Source organism: Pleuronectes platessa, chromosome 7 (genome assembly GCF_947347685.1).
Source record: "Pleuronectes platessa chromosome 7, fPlePla1.1, whole genome shotgun sequence".
Classification (NCBI taxonomy): Eukaryota; Metazoa; Chordata; class Actinopteri; order Pleuronectiformes; family Pleuronectidae; genus Pleuronectes; species Pleuronectes platessa.
This window is the reverse complement of record NC_070632.1, coordinates 23,900,841-23,923,836: the sequence shown is the minus strand read 5'-3', so window position 1 is coordinate 23,923,836 and position 22,996 is coordinate 23,900,841. Positions and strand designations below refer to the sequence as shown.

General features: G+C 41.1%; 1 protein-coding gene across 3 annotated transcripts in view; it reads right to left on the bottom strand.

Moving 5' to 3' along the window:
* Window positions 1-22,996, bottom strand: part of ptprz1a (protein tyrosine phosphatase receptor type Z1a) — a 91,532-nt gene that overhangs the window by 22,951 nt on the left and 45,585 nt on the right. Inside the window, exons 6-13 of one of the 3 annotated variants that reach the window (XM_053427371.1) lie at window positions 22,178-22,244; window positions 21,931-22,088; window positions 12,336-12,486; window positions 6,448-6,632; window positions 5,818-5,944; window positions 3,450-3,490; window positions 2,653-3,364; window positions 1,129-1,680 (exon numbers count right to left, since the gene is read on the bottom strand). In XM_053427371.1, coding sequence (XP_053283346.1) covers window positions 1,129-1,680; window positions 2,653-3,364; window positions 3,450-3,490; window positions 5,818-5,944; window positions 6,448-6,632; window positions 12,336-12,486; window positions 21,931-22,088; window positions 22,178-22,244 — 1,993 coding nt within the window. Of the gene's footprint in view, window positions 1-1,128; window positions 3,365-3,449; window positions 3,491-5,817; window positions 5,945-6,447; window positions 6,633-12,335; window positions 12,487-21,930; window positions 22,089-22,177; window positions 22,245-22,996 lie in introns of all 3 variants that reach the window. The other 2 variants (XM_053427370.1, XM_053427372.1) reach the window with 2 other exon arrangements.

The following is a 22,996-nucleotide window of genomic DNA, read 5'->3' as shown; positions in this document are numbered from 1 at the left end:
CAAAATAAGAAGAAGGTCCGTCTGTTTTAGGTTTCATTAGAGGAATGTTTGGCCTATAGTTGCTTTTTACTGTCTTGATCATAAGCCTTAAAATAACAGTAAAATTCTGACCCTATGACCACACTGAAAGACGTAACAAGTAAGTCTATATCAAATATGAATATATTAAGTAAATATATAAGTTATATCTTTTTATACTGATTAAACAAATTAAATAAAACATATTTTCCTACACCTGACATCTATTGCACTTCTGTCCATCCTGGGAGAGGGATCCCTCACATGTGGCTCTCTCTGAGGTTTCTATGTATTTTTACCCTGTTAAAGGGGTTTTAAGTAGTTTTTCCTTACTCTAGCTGAGGGTTAAGGACAGAGGCTGTCACACCATGTTAAAGCCCTATGAGACGAATTTTGATTTGTGAATATGGGCTATACAAATAAAATTTGATTGATTTGTTTGATTTTCATGGATAGGAATATCATAGTATTAAGTAAATATAACGTAGCAGCATTATTTACTGTTATGAAGTCAAAACATTAATTTAGTGGTGACTCTTTGCTTTGTTATGTTGTTTCCCCTGTCTATTTGTTTGTTGGTTAATTTCTTTCACGGTTTTCCCTGAAGAATAAATTATGGATGTTGATGAAAAAATTATTCAGGCATATTTAGAGAACTAATATGAAGGAGTGTGTAGAATTAAGTGCAGATTGATTGTACCTTTGGGCTGTGGCAAAGGTATGCGCTCTACTCAGTTCCATTCTAATAAAGCTGTGGATTAATCTACTTCACTATTGCACTGAGCTCAGTGACTGACTTGGCCTCCTAACTATTGTGTCCCTACCATACCGATGCTGGGATAAGCTCCAGCCCTTCATAAACAGAATAAGTGGTTTACAAAACAGATGGACTAAAGGTTCTGTAATTATGAGCTTAAAATGATGATGAAGGTGGTGATTCATTGGAGTAATGAAATCCTCAATTAGACAGAAAAAAATGAAAAAAATTAGATGATTTGTTGTTGTCAGATGGTGGATGAGTCATCTTTTGGATGTCCAAAACTCTTCCTGAGTCCTTGGTATTGTGCAGGTGTAAAGCAGCTTTTTCCGCGATATTGACAGCTTTTTTACCTTCAACTGGTTCCTCTTCCTCCGACTCTCTTTCCGTTCGCTCGGGGATACTGAAGTCAGAGGACGTCTCGTTGTCGTACAGGCCTTCACCCTGCCCTGAGCCACTCTCCTCCTCCCCACTTAACGGCCAGGGTGAAGCCAAGGATTCAGCAGGAGTGGTTGAAGACGCAGTGCTTCCTACCTCCGGGGTGACGGCACTACCACTCTCGCTTTCAAAATAGAATGCTGAGGAGCGTTCTTCCAGATCATCTGGGGTCTGGCCAGAAGCAGAGGTTGTAGATGGGGGAATGGTGTTCGCAATTTCGGTCGAAATAGGGAGTGCGCTCTCCCCCGAGGCCGAGATTTGAACCCGGTCCCATTCCTGATCTACGCCCTCCTGGGAGTCAGAGAACAGAGCTGAACCAGAGGCACTGCTGGTAGTATCTAACGCCTGTCCCTCTGGAGTGGGGGTGAAGGGGTTGGCTGTGGGTGAGGAAGGGAGGGCAGAGGTATGGAGGTCAGAGTCCCTATCTGACGGCAAGAACCAGGAATCCCTGACGATAGACGTTGTGGCTGCAACAGAAACGGGCAGGTCACTATGGGTGACTTGAAGAAGGTGGGATTGTAGCAAGGATAATGAGGGCAAGATGCCACTATGGGAGAACAGAGGCTGGTCTAGGAGCAAACCATCAGAACCCGCCACCGACACAGAGTGATGGTCATCTCTACCAACACCAGAGGCTGAAGGATGGCCAACACTTGAGTAGAGATCTAAGCTAGCAGAGTCCCAGGCTGAAGACGGCAGCGGGACATGAGAAGACGGAGGCAACCAGGACGAGGAAGCAGATGGTTCCATGGAACAGCCACACATGGTGACCATATCGCTACCTAACGAAAACCCATCACCACTGACCTCTGGGAGGAAAGACTCAATGGTGCTTCCTTTGGCATACCTTGAGTCCTCAAACCCAGTTGAGAAAGAGTGGGATAAGCCCGGTGTGGCACCAGACAGGGTGAAGTCACTAGAAAGAAGAATCGAAGGCTGAAGGGTGGGGCTAAGAGACAGAGAGACCGTTGAGAGTGATAGTTCCCAGGAAGATTCAGTCGGCTCAGCAGCGACGGTGGTGACGGACAGATCCGGAATTGTTTGGATAGGAGGGGTATCCCTGAAAACTAAGGGGTCCCCTGAGGAAAATGACGAAGATGAAGACCCAGACAACAAATCACCATCACTATCATTATCATCAGACCCAGGGGAGACAGAGTCAGTCTCCCTACCAGACAAGGGATGTGAGGAGTGAGGGGGGTGGGGCAGGGCGGAGGCAGCGAGTGTAGGGGTTGAAGGGGAAGCCGGGTCATTTATAGACAGTGGTGCAGTAGCGGCATGCTTGGAGTCCGGAGCAGAGGCAGACAACACAGGCCAAGATGAGGAAGGAGGGTCATGCAGGCAGGTGGAGGGGGCTTTGTCGGGGTCTGCAGTGTCACACAAAGGGGAGGAGGCGGAGGAGGAGGAGGAAGAGGAGGGGAGGACAGTGGGGCGCTCACCGTTGGAAACAGACTTTGTCGTCTGCAAGAGAACAGCTCTTAAGCGTACAGAGGTTGTGGGGCTACGTGTGACAGCTTCAGTTGAGGAAGGTTCGGAGGTTGACATTTGGATCGCTGGAAAACCTCTGCTGACAGGGGTGGTGTCTTTGTTTAGGGGATAGCCCAAGCCTTGGTTGGTCTCGGCCTGGATGAAGGATGAAGACGTTGTGCTGCTCATTTCCCGGGGGTGAGACCTTAGTGTGGTTTCGCTGGTGCTGGAAAATGAAATACTTTTAACAGCTTTTGTCTTTGCACTGGTTAATGTAGAAGCTGTCGTACTAACAACACCTTTTGGACTGATGTGTCCAAAACCACCATCTGTCTTTGTATCGGAAAGAGTAGTTGGAGGGGAGATGAAGGATTCCTCGGCTGCTGCTGTGGCAGTGGAGTAAATAGGAGCGTTGCCACTTAATTCAGCATCTATTGTTTCTGGTGATAGGGCGACCTCTCGTGGCTGTGAGGAGGTACTGTCACGTGCTGTCTCTTCCGTTTGGCTCGGCACCTGACCAAACTTTGTGGATCTGACCGGGGGAACCGGATCAGTGCTGGTTCTTCTTTGAGCTGAGTCTGGAGTTGTGGTTCTAATGCCGGGTAAAGGTAAAAGAAGGGATCCAGAAGTGGTGGTTTTTGGTGAATATGTGGGACTCCAGGCCGGATCAGGTTCATAGTTGTTCTGTTGGTGACAGAATGATTTGACAATAAATAACAATGAAGTACACAATAACATGCAGTTTTTAATGAAGAAAATAGCTTCATACCTCATCATCAAATTCATCTGAATCTGGATCCAGTGTATTTTCTACCAAAAGGCACAGGTTACACCATTAGTTACACAAAGACTAAATTAACTTAGAAAATGTCAAAACTCACGGACAAGACAATTGAACTTCTGTCTACATTGGTTTTTACTTTTCTCTGAGTATTTATGTTGCTGTTAATTTCCTAAGGATGATGGTATACAACCCCCCCCCCCGACAAAAATGCAAAGACGTGACAAAAGGGTAAAACGATTTAAATAAAAATGTGATGAGATCATCATGGAGAGGAAAGTTAAGAAATGTGGGACTCCAGGGTTTCAGAGACATATAAAGAAAGCTCAGTTTAGTTTAGTTAAAAAGGTGATAATGAAATGTGCTCTGGATGGATGTGAATGTTTGAAATGACCAAGGGGGACAGAGGAAAATTAAGTTGAGTTTTGGAAGGATGAAACATTTACATGCAACATGTCGGGCATATTTGACTTTCGCCAGCACAGAAAACCTTGGACAAAAAGCATTTGCAACTAATACATTTTCTGTTTCATCTTCCTTATGAAACCAGACGAGCCAAGGAAAGGAATTCAAACGGACCACTTTTAATTACTTTCCTCTGTTATCTTAACTTTTTGGAATCCAAACTCTGCCCGTCTGTCACAAGAGGGATAAAACAAACCCACAGAGTTATTTGCAAATGCCCTATACGCTGACTGAGCTCAGACGCACAGCAAACAGCAGACACAGCAGGTGTGGCTCTTACCTGTCTGAGGCTAAGTGACACATCATGGAGACCAGATGAAACTGGTTTGTGAAGCATGAGGTGAGGTTTTACAAGTCTTATGAACTAGTTTGAGAGAGATGCCTGAGGGCTTTCTGGGGTAAACTGAGGCACATTTTGGTTGAGGACAACTTGATTCTTTAATGAAGCAAGTGCATGAAAAACACTAAATTACATGAAAAAAAACTTAATTTGGTGCTGCGATTATTTGTTGATTAAATGATTAGGCAATTAACAGAAAGTAAATTGATTATGAATTAACAATTCATAATTTATTGAATCGTGAAAAATAATCCTTCTCTCATGTTAAATGAGTTTGAATTATAACATAAATCTATGGGCTGATTTGTAATTACTTAAGTTATGATGATTAAGTAGAAATCTAACCAATCAAATACGTGTGCTAGCTCTTTTAGCTAAATCAGTTTATTTGATAAAATCTTGATATGATACGTAAATTGATATGAAACAGAAAAAAGCAAGTGTCTGCAGATTCCTGAAGCTGAAACAAACTATGTGAAGTAGTTGATCTTTGAATTAATTCTCTGTGGTTTTTATAGCATTAAGTTAACATTACTGTTTTGAATAGTAACGTAAAAATGAGGAAAGCATCATGTAAACCTACTGAATGTTGCAGAGTTTCACTCATTCATGCAAGCTGACACTGAAGTAGGATGCAGGGGATTTTTTTTTCTTTGTAACAAGACATAGTAGTTTATTCCAATATAAAGCTCAGATTAAGATACAATGTTATTGTGATTGCCATTCCAATCCATGTTACACAAAATGCTGCTGCAAACATGCAAACATTGGTCTTACTGTGAGATGCAGAAGGAACAGACGCCACAAAGTGAAAACAAAACAAAGATGGAGACCTTGGATTTCCATGTGAAATGAAAGTTACACAGGAAATGACCCCTTTGTCTTAGAAATATAGAAATATATAGAGACAGCACATTTGAAGACCACAGAGAGAGTCATGAAACAGTTATACACACAGAAAAGAAGAGGCAAACAACAGCTCTGTGTGTAAAATAGAATATACACTGTATAGCCCAGAGTATAACATAGGGAGGGTGAAGAGAGATGCAGAGAAACAACAAAACTGTGTTTGTATGGTTTTGGGTTCAAAGGGAGGATGAGAGGAAGGACAGAAGTTGTTTTAAAAGAAAAGAAACATGGCTGGAGATGAATCATATTGAGTAGTGATGGACCACAAGTAAAAGGGAATTTACTGAACTACTAACATTACGCCTCATGAATCTCCCCTGTATAAACTGTGAGCTACTTCTCACATGTTTGGCTATTTGGACATATTAACTCTGTTTTTAGGTTAAAAATCGTAATCAGGTCAAGCGTTGTTACATATTAACTTAGTATAGGGCTTCCATTGGTAAGTAACAGAATTTGACTTTCAGTGAATGTGTCTGCTTTACTTGTACTGTAATATCAATTTTGTTTGTTTTTCATCAATTCTAAAGTCTTTTTGCACCATATCTAAATCCTACTCGAAACAAAGTGAACAAGTGCAGCAGAGAAATATTTGTACAGTTGGTCTGCTCTACGCTCTGCCTCTGGCACGGTGGCTCTTACCGGGGTCATCAACGGGCATGACGACCGTCAGCAGGTCACTCACACGTCCATACAGACCATTGGTGCACACCGCCACCACCTGGACCACGTAGCTGGTGTTGGCTGACAGATCATCAAGTATTGCCCCCTGGTGGTGGGAAAGTTAATGACATAATTATTGAAAGATCATATTCATGTTTTAAGCAAACAGCTACAAATAACATACAGCATCTTAAAAGCTGGGTTAAAGCGCAAATATATTTACATTATTATAGTTTTAATTTGGTCCTCTCCTACTACCTTGTATACTTTGGCCTTTATAACTTAAAGGTTCAATGTGTAAGACGTAGGTGAAATGGATGTATTGGCAGAAACTGAATATAAAATAATCCTAGGAATGTTTTCAGTAATGTGTTCATCTAAATAGATTTTTGTGAATTGTTGTTTTCTTTACCCTATAATGAGCCTTTTATATTTACATCAGGAGTGGGTCCTCTCTGGGTTTTTTAAATAGCCCAAACTGGACAAACTGTATCAACTTATACAGTTGTTACATCTGTGGGATAGTCAATGGATATTCCCACTTTCACAATGAGATTCGTTCAAAATTTGATTGATGATTCATGATGATTCCCGTGGACACTCTCTCACCACATCCTGGTCTCCATCAGTCAAGTACTCAGAGGCGACAGAGTCTTCTGCGTTGGCCAGTCGGTAGGTGACGGCATATTTCTCGATGCTGGCGTCGTACACTGCCCGCGGCCGCTCCCAGGTCACTAGCAGGCTGCTGAGATTGTAGGGCGCTGCCTGCATGTTCTCCGGCTCTGAACTGCAGACTGACAGAAACACAAAGACGAGATCAAAATCAAAAGTGGATGAAAAATTCTCTTCCAAGGTCCCCGAAAATTGGACAGGAATGTTTCCCACAGACCAGCACATCTGCTCGGTTATTTGTACAATCACAAAAACCAAGAAGGCCAACACAAAAACAGGTGAATACACAAACTGACTTCAGATCAAATGTATATGAAACACAAATGTATTACATATTCCTTCCTTATAAAATGTAATTATACTTCTAACCAGGTTTAAATGATGGTGCATTTGGATTTATACATTCTCTAAGGAGCAGCCTCAGCCTCACTGGACATCATACATATGTATATTTACCCCTGTTTGTTTAATCCAGATTTATTAGAGTTATCACAAAAAAAATGGAACCTTGGAATACAAACTGTCACTCTATTTTACGTGTAAATCTGTAAAGGCCATCTGTTCCCTTACACCTCCACCTCCTGCTGTCAGCAGTTAAAAGATTAAAAAGCAGATAACAGTAAGAAGTCAAATGAGGCTGATGGGGTCTGTGTTCCTCCTGCAGCCTGATTCTGGGTCAGAGTTGAGATTAGAGGAGAAGAGATAATACAAATGACAGACACTCTGGGATTAACACAGATTAAAAAAGGCTGAGGAAGGATGACAATAGGAAGGAGGAGGCTCTTTCTATCTGAACACTGGCACTTTTCTGAGCTGAACCTAAACCTCTGCTGTCACTGGCTCTACCCTCTGACCTCTGACCTCTCTTCTGCAGGATCAAAGTGATAATGTCAGGCTATGTGTCAACGCTGCTACACACTCAATAAAACTTGAATACTCAAAGTTCACAAGCAATTAGAGACGCATGTCCCCCACTCAGAAAATATACAAACACTGAGAGGGACGGTGAGGGGGTGAGAGGAAGAGGCTGTGGCAGTCCACTAGAGGGCAGAATGAGCCAGGAGACCTTTGTTATTTTTGCTTTAAATTGAAAAATACTTTAGGCAGATATCACATATCAAAGTTGACATGAAAATGTTGAGAGTCAGGAGAATACACCCTCAGACAATATGAGGCAGAGCATTTAATAGAGCTAATGAGTAACAATTAAAAATATCACCATGAGTTCTTTTGCACTAATATGCTTCAGCTGATCCTAAAACAGACACTCAATTAAAAAAACGCCAGGCAGTCATACTAAGAATAAGACAATGTCAATAATTTTGCAATACAATTTTATAAATAGCAGTGCAACAAAGGTTCATTCTATATCATGTTTATGCATTGTGAAAGTACAGCAAGGAGGTGTCACATATAACCAACCTATACCTTTGTCAAGTCATTCTGTGCCCATTGAGATGAGACAAAAACTAAAACCTTCACTTCGAAGTAAAAATCAGTCTTTTAACGTGAAAGAAATAAAAATGTGACATTTATCATGATAATTCATTACACTGACTGATATTCAAGTTAATAGAAATAAATTAAAATAATAATAATAATAATAATAATAATAATAACAATAATAATAATAATAATAATAATGATAACAATTTCTTCTTTCAGCCACAAGTCACACCGGAGACCAGGGTTTACGTCCAGTCTGTGGTTTAACCAGGTAGATTGTGGTTTAGGTTAAATATAAATAAACGTTTATTAAGTCACTGAAGTTAACTTTTTCTGTAATAAATCAGACAAACATTTTCACTTATCTTATCCTAGTGCTGTGAGAGAGTCTAAACAGAACCGTACCTCAGATTAATAAAGCATGAGTCAAGTGGAAACTGTCTTCTGAGAAAAAATAATAATAAAAATATGCTCTCTGTGAATATTTTGCCAATATATTTACAACCTATGTAGTAGTGACTTCCCAAATACATACATATTGTTTTTGACGGCCAGAAATTTGTTCTCTTAATGACACCATTATAAAGGGCCATAGAGAAACATACTGTAAATATCCATCATAGGCATATCCTTTTCTATCAGTGAGGAGGGAGTCAGCTTTTTGTTAAGATTAATTTAATTTGATTAAATTAAAATTCTCCCTTCACATACTTGGAAAATGCTTCAAAAAGTCGTGAGATTATTACAGCTGATCTTAAGACCTCAGAATCTTCACCTTCCCACTTTTATTGTTTGATTAACACATTTGTCTCATTAACATTTCCTCCAAAGTTACTTTTTAATTCTTTCCATTTAATATAATTAGTTATTTGATCTATGGCTGTTTCGAAGGGCAATTAAAATGTAATAAAAACAAATCTGAGTTATTTTAAATAGACTAAAATACTCAGATTGTATAAAAGCAAACAATCCCCTGGTCTACAACAAAACATGCCCTCCACAAAATCCACAGATCGATAAACTTCATTAATAACTATGGAGCAGGACCAGGAAATCGATGGCTTACACCGAGTCGACCCGTTTTATTTAGGTCACTGGAGTTCTATTCTTATCTGTCTTTTCTTTCCATCATTTGTGATCTACTTAGAATTAATTAGTACAAATAATTTATTTTCATAATGGAGTCAAGCTGGGGTCAGCCAGGTGGACGTAGTTATTATGAGGAGTATCAGTGTGTCGTCCAGCAGCAGACAATCCGACTGTTAATCATCTGAATAATATATCATCACGTAAACATTTTCCCAGCAGGGTCATAAAGTGCTTGAGTAACTAAAGTGAACATAATTTATGCTACACCAGGGGTGTCCAAACTTTTTATCCTGAGGGCCACATACAGAAAAAAATGTGAAGGTCTGGGCCACTCACGCCGCCACGCGCCCCTGCCCTGGAGCGGACTGTTGACAGTGTGCCTCAATTGCGTAGCTTAATGCGGGGGGCGTAGCGCCACCTAGTGTCAAAACTGAGTAGTACAATACAGTGGGCCATAGTCCATTACATTACAATTAATTTAGCTGACGCTTTTATCCAAAGCGATTTACAATCAGTGCATTCAAAGGAAGGGGAGAGTGGGGTAATGTGAGACACCCCCTGTATCTAGGCAACGGAACACATTTGTGGTCATTTGATCATTATGTTTTCAAGCCCCTCCCATTCCACACTTGCCATGTAGGAGAAGTTGGTGCTGATGCTGTGGTTAGAATGTTTTTTCACTTGCATCAACTGTTTTGTCAAAACAAATTGAATCAGGTAGAAAAACTTATATCATACATGTTGGTGAACTTCCAACATATAAAACCATGTGATTGATGCTAGCTGAAGATTAGCCTGAATTGCTAAGAGATGTTTTTTCTAAAATGTTGGCTGTGGGGTAAAGTGAGACATGTAGCACAAGTTAAGTTTAGTCTTAACCATATTTTAGTGTAATATTACATTACATATATTTTATTTTTAATGCCTTAAACATTGTAGAAAAGCCATCAAACTACACCAGGAAGACAACCAGGGGCCAAACACCCCTCCCAGAGATGGAGAGTGCAGCCGCTGAGGTCATGCAAGGAAAGAAGTCCTTAAGAAAAGCTGGAAGGGATAGAAATATTGATAAGACAACCCTCAAAAGATTAATAAAGAAAACACAGAAAGGGAAAGTAAAATCAGTAGCCTGGGGTGCAGTAGCTGAGGCAAAGATATTATTCACAGATGAGATGGAGGAGCTGGCCAAACACTTGAAACAACTAGCTGACCAGTTCCATGGCCTTGCTCCAGTTAAGTGCCGTGAACTGGCATTTGAATACGCAGAGAAAAACAATATCCCTGTCCCTGCCAATTGGACAGAGAAACAATGTGCAGGCAAGCTAGGGTGTGCAAGAGATCACATGAATCATAATAATCATAAATGTGCTTAATTGACCTATTACAACATGTGTTGTTATGGTAGTTTTAAAGTGGAAAAGGTAAGTGGATCACTTTACCCCCTTGATTTCTCTGGTCTTTACCCCTAAGCTGGGGTAAAGTGAGACATAAGACCTCTTTTTTACAAACAATCATATTTTCCCTGCCCTTTGTCCTGAAGACATTCTGACCATTGCTAGGAAACATTCCTGAATTAATAGGAAATGTGTAAATTTTACTGATATATGATTTTAGCTCGCCTAAAGGGGAGTAAATGTAAAAAATGTCTCACATTACCCCGCTCTCCCCTACTCGAGGGCAAAACTAAATAGTGCTATAAGTAACTGCCATTTCAGTGCTACTAAATTGTTAGTTTAAAAAAACTTACTTTTTTTTTTTTTTTGATGCGGGCCAATTTAAAATGGATGGCGGGTCGCAGATGGCCCACGGGCCGTAGTTTGGACACCCCTGTGCTACACCAAAGATATGATGAATATTGTTTCATATTTGGAATGCCTTAATTTATTTGATTTCACATGTTTAATATAGATTGTTATTCAATGTCCTGTATTCTATATTGTCTCACTCCTTTTAAAAAGAAATCTATAATATAATATATTTCATATCAGCTCATGTGTATCTTTACTTAATGCTTGGTTACAGCTCTTTGTAGCTCCTTGCTGTTGAACGGTGCTACACAAATAAATCTGTCTTGCATTGAAGCAGCACAAGTATTTTTCCTTTTCAAAAAGCCAGTGTCTACATAACCCACAATGAAACTTTAAAACAGACTGATTTTTTCAATTGCAGCACTGTACAGTATTTTGATGTTGACTCTATCAAAAAGATATTATGGATTAGATTGGGTTCTTAGGGTGACAATAAACTCATCAACAAGCAGTAACTGTCTGCAGCTTCTATTACAGAATCAAATAATTTGCATTGGTGAAAAAAAAAAGCCCAGCCCTGTATCGATTGTATTTTATCATTGCCACAGTTTCTTTGTTAACATGCAAATAGATATACATGTAACGTGTATGTTTACTGCAAGTAGTAAAGGTACAGCTGTATTAACAACACAATGTACTAAGAATATCAAAGCAAATTTTGTTTGTTTTTGTTTTGTGGGCAGAATGGAACCTTCAAAATTATATCATCATATATATATACTGTATACTACATAAATGGAATATTAATACTTTGACAAGCAAGGAGCATTTTAATATTACAGCTGGTGGAGCTCAAATTATCTCAAGTTATTTGTAAATATAACAGAGTATTATCTTATAATAGGAGAACAGCATGTCTGTCATTGCAAGAGGAGAAGTAAAAAGTTAGTGAGAAAATGAAGAAGAGTGAATATCGTATCATATTTCACTCGAGAGTTAAAAGAGGCCAAAGGATGCGTAACTCTATTTGCCATGTCTTTCATACAACACATTTAACCGCTTGGCAAGCAACAGTGAATGGGCTGAAAAGATGAGCGGTATTTCAGCTTAACTAAAACACTGTCAATCTTCTCTCGTTCTTTACTTCTGCTAGTTTTCATCTCCAATGTCCCATCAAATTAAACTAACCCATCATATTTGTGTAGAATCTCTCTCTGGTCAGTCGACATAGTTCTTTGCTTCTCCATCAGCTTGTCAACAAATGCACATGTGTACTGTACAGCTGTGGGAGGCTCTGACTGCAACTTGTATTTTCCACAGTGAACTCGGCATCTTACCTGTAGGGTGAATCTTGCAATCTGTCGGTTTGCGTACAGGAATTGAGTAAATGTACTTTGATGCGTGCTACCACTGACTTGGGGTCACTGGCTCCATATCAGTTCAGATCCACAACGATGTTTCCTGGTGTGTGATAAACACCTCACCTACACTGTGATGTCGGTGTCAGCGAATTGTAGGATTTTGGGCCGGTGGTGTTCGTACCTGGTGTGAGGACCTTCTCGGTGCCGGTATAGGAGGAGAGCACCTGTCCCATGAACTGCTGCTGCTGCTCCCTGTAGTTGTTCTGCAGGTAGTCCATCAGCATCACGTATCCGGCCTGCTGCATCGTCATCACCTCGCAGAACATCTCCAGCTGCAACACAACCACAGAACAACGTCAGCCACAGCTCCTGCAGTCCTTCTGAAGCACAGACTGAGGGAAGCTTCACTAAATGTAACCTACAGCCTTAAATGAATCACGCTGATTCATTTGACACAATGAACAGCGACAGCGTTACTAATCGATGGCTTGAGTGTGATTGTGGAAAAGAAAATCTTTCCACACAGTTGTACTATATATAATACATATGCTGTACATGAACATATAAGTGGTTTGACAAGACGCATCTTGAATGTAGATTGTCCAAGTGAATGACTCTCCATCCATAAGTCAAAGTGTAACTAGGGCTACGTTGCGGTCGGTGGAGAGAGCGATCGATGACCAAGCGCACGTCTCCGCGTTGCGGGGTCTTAAGTGCATTTCGCCGCAAAAGTTGCAGCAGTGTTAGCCTCCAGAGCTGTAGCCCCTCCACGATCCCTTTGTGTGTGTGTGTGTGTGTGTGTGTGTGTGTGTGTGTGTGTGTGTGTGTGTGTGTGTGTGTGTGTGTGCGTGTGTGTGTGTGTGTGTGTGGCGGGGGCGGGGCGATGGGGGGGGTCACTCAAAACAGGTCAATCTGAGGAGGGCTGTTTTAGACAGGGTAAAAAGGTGCTGTTTTAAATGATCCTTGTGGTATTTTGACCAAAAAATGTTACAGACATTTCATTAAGACCCCAAGGAGCCATATCAACTGTGGTAAAATGGGCATAATATGTCCCCTTTAAATTTCAATAGGGCCTCCCACCATTCGGTGCTCGGGCCCTAATCATAATATTTCAGTATATCATCCTCTGTTCTTATTTCGGTGAGAATTTGTGTAGAAAGTGCTAGTGTTGTTTTCCGCCCTTTTTGCGTCGAATCTGCTATCAGGGAAGTTAGGAGGCAAGGATCACAAGCAGCAAGGATGGTGAGAAATATGAGGATAGAGATAAGATGGAGATACAAGTCCCGTCTCCCTTTAGTCATCATGGGGCATGACTCAACAACAAGATGGACAAACAATATCTGTAGTTTTCAGCCTCCATCGTAGTTACCTCCCCCAGTCTGTCCCCCACCACGCCCCAAACTACCCGAAACTCAAGACCAGCCAGGTGAGATGACAGCTCAACAAAACTGAGATGATAAAAGACTGGAGATCCTGACAACATGGACCCCATCACGACTAAAACCCCTTTTAACAGGGTAAAAATACGTAGAAACCTCAGAGAGAGCCACATCCCTAACCCTAACCCAATACTATATAACAAGCAGTCCTGCTGCAATAATAGTCTATGGTCAGCAGCCAGCAAGATCATGATCCGCCATCCAGATCAGATGACACTAAAGTCCACAGTCATTGTCCACTGCCGCTTATTGTTAGGACATTATTATTTTTTATGATGTTTTGAAATCACAATGTAAATCCCTCCATTAACCTTGACAGTCCTCAGAGCAGGTGAGGAAGGTAAAGTCAGCTCAGTTGCTGGGGGATGTTGGAGCCGCTGACTTCTTCCGCCTCCTTCACAAACCCACAATGTTGCGGACTCTCTACCACAATGAAGCATTCTTTGGTTTCTCTGTCTTGTCAGGCAGCCCTGTCTCCTTGGGTTTGGGATCAGGGAGGACATTGGAGAGAACCTCTTCCTCAGTGAGCTCAGTTCTAGTTACATAAGGTTAATGTCTTTGGAAGACCTCATCAGCAGTAACCCTGAACTTCTCCAGATATTCTAGGAGAATGTTCTTCTTCCTCTTCTCCTCCTGGAGCTCTGTGTTTAACTTCTCCTGGTTGGTTGCAACACTTTGGCGGACCTCGCGATAAGAAGCTTTGAGATTTTTCAGTTCTTCTTGGAGAACGTTCTTCTTCCTCTTCTCCTCCTGGAGCTCGGTGTTGAACTTCTCCTGGTTGGTTGCAACACTTTGGCAGACCTCGTAATGAGAAGCTTTGAGATCTTTCAGCTCTTCTTGGAGAAAGTCCTTCTTCCTCTTCTCCTCCTGGAGCTCTGTGTTTAACTTCTCCTGTTTGGTTGCAACACTTTGGCAGACCTCGTGATGAGAAGCTTTGAGATTTTTCAGTTCTTCTTGGAGAACGTTCTTCTTCCTCTTCTCCTCTTTGAGCTCTGTGTTTAACTTCTCCTGTTTGGTTGCAACACTTTGGCAGACCTCGTGATGAGAAGCTTTGAGATTTTTCAGTTCTTCTTGGAGAACGTTCTTCTTCCTCTTCTCCTCCTGGAGCTCGGTGTTTAACTTCTCCTGGTTGGTTGTGTGACTTTGGCAGACCTCTTGATGAGAAGCTTTGAGATTTTTCAGTTCTTCTTGGAGAACGTTCTTCTTCCTCTTCTCCTCCTGGAGCTCTGTGTTTAACTTCTCCTGGTTGGTTGCAACACTTTGGCAGACCTCTTGATGAGAAGCTTTGAGATTTTTCAGTTCTTCTTGGAGAACGTTCTTCTTCCTCTTCTCCTCCTGGAGCTCGGTGTTTAACTTATCCTGGTTGGTTGTGTGACTTTGGCAGACCTCATGATAAGAAGCTTTGATATTCTCCAGCTCTTCTTGGAGAGAGTTCTTCATCCTCTTCTCCTCCTGGAGCTCGGTGTTTAACTTCTCCTGGTTTGCATTGCTGTACTTTTGTATCTGCTCCAGCTCTTGCTCTGTTTTTTTCCCTCTGTTAATGATCATTTCCTTCAGCTTTTTCTGTCGAAACAGCTCTCGTTTGTGCTCCTCCAACTCTTGCCTCAGTTGGATCCTCCAGTGGTACTCTATTCTATGGTAGGCATTCTCCTTGGCCAGCAGGTCTATGAGGTAGCGTATTTGTTGAGTCATACCAATAGAGTTCTGCAGAATCGTTGCTGGGTTTGGAATAGCCCCCACGTTTTGGTGAAAAAAAACTTCCATCACTAGTTTGATCTATTAGTTTTAAATAGAACGTTAGAAGTATTCTGGACAGATTTCTGAGTCAGTAGGAGTTTATCCCCTTTGTCTTATTTTGCTATAAAGGACCTATCAATGGAACCTTTTAGATCAAAGAGCATGAGCCTTCGATATATAGAACATTGAACGTATCTTTAATCTTTAACATTTAAGATGTTTGTGATCTTAATGAAGAGTCCTTTTCCTTTACATATATTTTGGGTCTCTTTATAACCTTTTTTTTTTATAGGACATAGGCGTAGTTGTGAAAGGGGAACAGAGAGAGTGGGGGAGGACATGCATAAATGGCTGCGGGTTGGAGTCTAACAGGCGTCTGCAGGTTGAAGGCTTTCCTCTTCGGGGCAGCAGCTCTACCGGGTGGCTAAACGCCACCCCAAACAGTTCTCTTCTTCCGGAACATTCCATTTATTCCTTGAATTCCTTATTTTTACATGTTTCCTTTGAAAAGTCATATTTCATCACAAAATGCAAAAATCTAGATTAATAATCGTGGTTTCCAGCAGTCCCCTAAATGTAGTATTATTCTCATCAAGATCCATGAATTATTCTCTGTGAAATCAGTGAAAATGTAAATAAATCTTTCGTCTCACATTGTTTAAGACAATGAAACAAAACTGTGAATCCACAATTACTGCTGGTTGGAAATGTCTTAAATATGCAAAAAATATTACATATAAAGTCTTAATTATGTTTAGCTATATCTGAATTATTTTAATCTTCATATATATTTGCCAATATATTGGTATTTTGGATTTTTTACTCCCCACTATCAACATTGGCATCTGCACCACAAGTCCACATAGGACGGGCTCTCAGGTTTTAGTTTTTTGCGGACAGGACAGAGCAGGTAGATGAGTCATTTCAGGTCTTAACTTAAACCTAACCATAACCTTAAAACCAATTCTTAACCTTCAAACAGTCCTTTGAATTTGTGAGGAACAGCCAAAATGTCCTAATAATTATGGTATTGGACCAAAATTTTGCCTCAAAACTATAGATAGACATGCACAAGTTTATCATAATGATGAATCTGACCCGGGACAAACGGGATCCCTTGAAAATGTCCACAGTGGAGGAGGCAGAGTGAGATTTGAGGCTCCGTCATATCTCTGATTTTCAAATAATCAATTTCTCAATTCTTTTGACAATAATTCATTGAAAGAAAAACCCGTCGATGATATGAATTTCTTTAATTTATCATCTAGAGTAGCAGGGCTTCATCTGATTGGCCAAATATATTTACACACAGAGTGTGAATGCTAGGCCTATCGAACACCATTTATCGCAGTTTTTGCCGCCTACACAAACTAGGGCTACGTTGTAGCACTAACGGGGCCGAGCACAGGCAATTTCAAGCCTGTTGCGGTCCGTGAAGAGAGAGCAATCGATGACCAAGTGCGAGTCTCCACATTGCATGCGTTTTGCGCTCTGTGGCCAGGATAAACGCTTCACTTCCTGTAGCGAGCAGGTGGCGCTGTGGTTTTAAGTCATGATGTCTTTGTAGATGTCATCAGGTCGAGAGTCTTGTCTCACGTTTGGACTTGATTGGACCAAATATGTCTTAGATACAGAAGCTCGTGTTTGATAGCGTGTAATCAAACTTTGATGCCATGCCACGGCCACACGGCCTTAAAACCATATGAATATCTTCAAGGGGGGGCTGTTAATACACACATGTAGTGTGAGTATCAGAGGTCGCAATGGTGGATCCAGTATGGCGGATTCTATATCGTGCTGGCTCATCGTAGTGGGAATGAGGGATCCTTTGTCGCGTTGGAGTGAGATAATGGTGTTGGACCACGGCCGAGGCGGCGCCTGATGATGGATCTTAATAAGCGGCAGTGGACAATGACTGTGGACTATAGTGGATCCGACCAGGATGATGGATCATTATCTTGCTGACTGCTGACCATGGACTATGATTGCAGCTTGACTACTTGACATATCGTATTGAAGTTATCCTTCAAAATGTTTACCCTCATCAATGCTTCTAAAAAACCTTCATCTTGATGATGTTTTCCTGCACTTGACATCTATTGCACGTCTGTCCGTCCTGGGAGAGGGATCCCTCACATGTGGCTCTCTCTGAGGTTTCTATGTATTTTTACCCTGTTAAACAGGTTTTTAGTAGTTTTTCCTTACTCTTGCTGAGGGTTAAGGACAGAGGATGTCTCACCATGTTAAAGCCCTATGAGACGAATTGTAATATGTGAATATGGGCTATACAAATAAAGTTTGATTGATTGATTGATTGAGTGAGATAGCACCATGAACACTGAAGTTACAGCAATTTTTGTTTTTCAAGGCGAGTTGATGAACTTTAATGCCACGCCATTAATATGGCATTTGATGAAAAAGTCACAGTAATCTGATGCCCACATTATAAATGTCTTGAGACCAATTTGACACAGCTTGACGTGGTTGAGGTCAGTGGATGAGGAGGAATACATCCAAGTGTAAGACATGCAAAAAACAAAGACATTTCCTGTTGCCACCAGGGGCGCTGTGATTTCAAGTCATAATTTCTGTGTAGATGTCACCAGACCGGGACTCTTGTCTTACATGTCTAGTTTGGACTCGATTGGACCATGTAAGTCCGAGATATAGAAACCTTTTGTTTTGATGCCGTTTAATCAAACTTTGACGCCACGCCACGGTCGCACGGTGTGACGAACGGTGTGATGAAAAAAGTCAGTTTTTATCTCCATCTTGTTGTGATGAATTTTAAGTTAATCTGATGAAAGCCCTGGGACAAGTACGTCAAAGTAAAAATGTGGAATATGGCCAAAATTGCCACTAAATGAAAAATGGCGGACTTCATGTTGCGTTTTTCATAATACTCCCGGAGGCTTTTTTCTATGATTAGTCACAATACACATTTCTCCAGATTTTGGTGAAAAATCGGTTGCGTGAAAACCTAGGGGCTGGGTTCCAGATGGCGCTTTTGAGCCATTTTGCCACGCCCATTTCCAAATACTCCAGAATACGTACATTTTCACCACTTTCTAATTTACTGCAAACTTTAACAACTTTTTGAGCATGCTAAAGCCCTCAAAAAGGCAATTCATTTGATGAAAAAAAAAATTATAATAATCATTACAATTTCAATAGGGCCTCTCACCATTCGTTGGCTTGGGCCCTAAATAATCCTCAAAACAAAGCAGCAGAAGTGAAAAGGTGTGGAGGGGCCATGAATCACGCTGGAATAGCCCTTTTACCCGCGGTCTGCTTCTGTACCTTCTCAGGTGAGTCACATCCGTCTGGTTACACAACACAGTCAACACAGCAGAGCCCATTAAGGTCCTATGTGATCGTTGAAGTTGTAAAATATAACTGTTAGTCCCTGGCAGCCTGAGCTGACTTGGAATGTCGACCGGCTGAGACACGTCACGAGACATGGAGGCTTTCAAGGTGAAAGAGAAACACCTGCCTCCATTATAACAGCTGTGATGATTTAATCATTTTCTTTGTTTAGAAAGATTATTTGTGTAGTTACACATCCACATTACTACCTTTTCCTTTGAAACCAGATCAACTCTGCTATGGATAGATAACTCAACACTACTAAAGAGTTTCAGAGCTGCTAAAAACTGAGAAGTTTGGAAACACTATTGGTCTCGTTGTAGTTTAAAAACTCCAGGGCAGAAGTTTAATTTGTATAGGCAAAAACAGAGATGCTTGGAAACAATGACTCACAAACGCTTGCTGATTGGATCTTTTTGGTCATGACGTGACATAAGGTGCTACAATGCTACATGGATGTTCAATAACAAGAGTTGCTGACCGTGTTGTCTTTGCTAACAGGTGTTGTGCAGTTAAATTAAGCCGATTTCTGCTCACACTTATTACCATTGCTGTTTCACGTGTGTAGCTTGGTGACTGGAACAAACAACCAAATGCTTCTTGTGTGCTATGGCACACGCATGCCCAGTCAATTTAGTGGTCATGTGATTTGCATGATCATGCCGGTTAGTATGGACGGAGATTAAAACTGATAAACGCTCATGTGGACAGAAATAATAATGATAATCAAACAGACATGAGATGAAGGCGTGAGATCAAAGGGAAATCAGAAACAGAACCGGAGCTTCTCGTCCACTACATTTTTCTCAAAGATGGTTTCACTGAGAAATGTTCGAAGCTTAGTTTGCTGTGAAGTTGGTTTGAATTACATATTAGATACCATAAAGTGGGGTGAAATGTTATGATTGACAGTTGAGACCGACTCATGATTTGTCAAGTACATATATTGGTGGGACAATGCGACCGCAGCTCCATCCACCAATCAGTACTGCGCAGACTCTGGCTCCAAATGCGCAAGATGGCAGTGTTTCTATCCAGATCTATTGGCTCATTTCTGACTAGTAGGGGGAAACAGAGATGTGTTATCAATCTTTATATACAGTCTATGACCTGAAGAAGTAATGTGTTATAAACTTTTGTCTTGGAAATGGAACAATAGCTGAAGATCGCACCCTCTCTAACAAATGGCACCTTTAAGGGTAAAACCAGGTTGAGGTTATTTGAATAAAGCTGGGAATAGCTTTGGTCAGATCAAACTCTGAACTTTGCATCACACCAGCTGTTGTTTCATGTTTAGTTCCCTTTGTGATCAACTGACATTTTGGTTTTATCTGCAGTTTGAGTAGTTTTTTGACTTGATTCTTCCTCATGGCTGCTGCCTATAGATTCACTGCAAACTCCACGTGTGGTTTAAACCATTGTCTTGGCTCAGACTGAGGTTTTCTGCCAAACTGCGGCTCTATATGTTCCTATTTTCCTTTTTGTTCTCAGTAAGGTTTTTGCACAAAATAACACTGGAATGGAATTGTAATTGCAAAGTGAACACTCAGTTGATTTCTGCCTGCATAAGAAAATCGTCCATTATTTAACAGGATTGAAATGTGAAGTTGGAGTAGACAACTTACAAAGTTAGTTAGTAAAGGAGTGTGTGTGTGTGTGTGTGTGTGTGTGTGTGTGTGTGTGTGTGTGTGTGTGTGTTTGTGTGTGAGACAGCTGTGAGTCAGTTAATGATCATGTCAGAGACTCAGCAGGAATCACACAGGAACCTTGTCGTCAAAAGCCTTTTGTGTTTGTTATCACATGTTGGTTCATGCCAGCGTGTGTATGTGCGTGTGTGTGTTTAAGTTAAAAGACCATAAAGTTATTTTGTGAGTGAATACTCGTTTGATGTAATGACTGCCTCTGTATGCATGTCGATCACATTTGGCCTGAGGGCTGTCTCACGCGTGCGCACACACACACACACACACACACACACACACACACACACACACACACACACACACACACACACACACACACACACACACACACACACACACACACACACAAAGCTGCTCTGCCTCACCCATCACTTGTGTGTTTCCTGAGCTCTGGTATGATAATTCCTCCTTTCAGATCCTTCAACATGTTTCTAAAAGGTTGTTTACTGACATTCCTGTAATTGAACGAAGATTCCACAGCTCAAGTCTGGTTCTCAAAGAACCACACTGGTGGTTACGCATGGTCTCTAGACCTGTGTTCACTTGACATTATTGCTGATTGTTTTTTCAAGGTTTGGTTTTAGTTTCCTTCCTCTCAGGTAGCCTCTGGTTTCAGTTTAGTTCCATGTTGCAGATACATATACTTGACAGTGTGCAGGTAATCTGTCTTTGAATTGTATGCAGTTGCTGGGAATGCTGGCATAGACCCAGTATATACAGTATAGTTGCATATTGAACACTTGTTTTTGGGGTTAAACCTGTAGTGCACTGGGAACTCGTGACACATTGGCCATGCAACACACATTTGGAGGAACACTTCTTTAATGACTGAGCTTAATGTTCACATTATCATCAAGGGGCTGCTCTGGCTCAGGAGGTAGGGCCGGTCGTCCAATAACTAGAAAGTTGTGGATCTGCTCTAACAATGTTAGGTGCCGCAGTGTCATTGAGCAAGATACTGAACACAGAAATGTCCCCTGACGGCCGTTCTGGCACTGATTGAATGGTGTGTGTTAGAAAAGACACAGCTTACAATAGTGCTGAATGAATGGTGTGTGAATGGGTGCATGTGGCCTGTACGGTAACATTTTTTGAGTGGTTGACAAGACTGAAAAAGCAATGACCACATTTTCACAGAATATTGTATGGGGCCCATTTACATTTACATTATTTGTTTTTTCCAGAAAGTGGTCCATTGCAAAGCAAAATTATAATTTAAATGACTCACAAATAGATTGGGTCTGTACCAAACCACAATGACTGATGAGTCAAGTCTCTAAATATAATGCAAGCCAATATAACAGCCTTAAAAATAACTTTACTATGATGACTAATGTTTTGATTCACAGTTTGCTGACAGTGCAGATGACCTCAGTGTAGGTTGATGCTCTAACTTTTCAAAAATACAGTTCAAATTAGGAAGAGAGACTGAAACACTAAATGCTTGTTCTTTGTTATTAAAATGGTGAAAATGAGAAAATTGATCCCAACAAGAAGTCAACTTTGGTGTGCTACTGTCTAAAACCCTTACCTGTTCATCGGAGATCGCGACTTTGTTCTTGAAGATGATCCACTCGACAATCTCGCTGCAGGGGGGTGTGGTCAGAGAGCCGTTGTAGATGAAATATTTATCCGTGGAGTTTGGAAGGAGACCTCGGAGGGTGAAGGGCGAAACCTCAGCGCTTTTACCTGAAAAGTAACACAACAAAGCTTAAATAGACAAGACAGAGGAAGACGAAGCAAGTGATGAGAACAAGTAGAAGAAGAAGAAGACTTACCGTATCTGCTCACACTGAGGATACTGTCTATGATTGGTGCGTAGTTCACGTTGTCTTCAGTGGTCGTCTGTAAAGAAAAAATCAACAGAATTACAGTCTTTGTTATTGATAAATGTAAATTGTTCATAACGCTCTGCAGTTTGACACAGGCCAGGTTCAACATGGATGTTGGCCAAGCCCTGCTGACATCGGGCAAGAGGCAGGGTACATCCTGGACTGTTCGCTAGTCCGTCACAGGGCCAACATACAGAGACAAAAAAATGTTCACACTAACACCTATGGATCATTTAAAGTCTCCAATTAACCAAGTCCCAATCTGCATGACTGTGAAAACCCACACAACACGGGATGAACATGCAGAGTCCACATAGAGACCCACTTGCTGTGAGGCAACAGTGTTAACCATCGCACCACCGTGCTGCCCCTGTTCCAAATGTGTTCATTTTAATGGATTTTAACACAGTATTAATTATATTAGAAATATTACTTTCATGTAATCGAACAGTGAATGTTAAGGATAGTTTATTCTACTTGGCCTTCTGAAGGTGGGGATTTTCAAAGATTGTTTTCCTTACTTTGAGTGGACGACTCTTTTTCCAATTTATCTTCTAGTTGCAGGTAACTATTTCAGTGTTTTTGCTGGGATTACTGAGTAAAATGTACATTTGATACATTGAAGATAAGAGTGGTGGTGGCTCAGGGGAACAGATGCAGTTATAGCTGCCTTCAGCAGAGGCGCATGTGCGCAGCAGAGTTATAACGTTACTTCTTGTCTGCTGCACCCGGCTGCTCCACCTCTCGCCTGAATAAGAGGAGGAT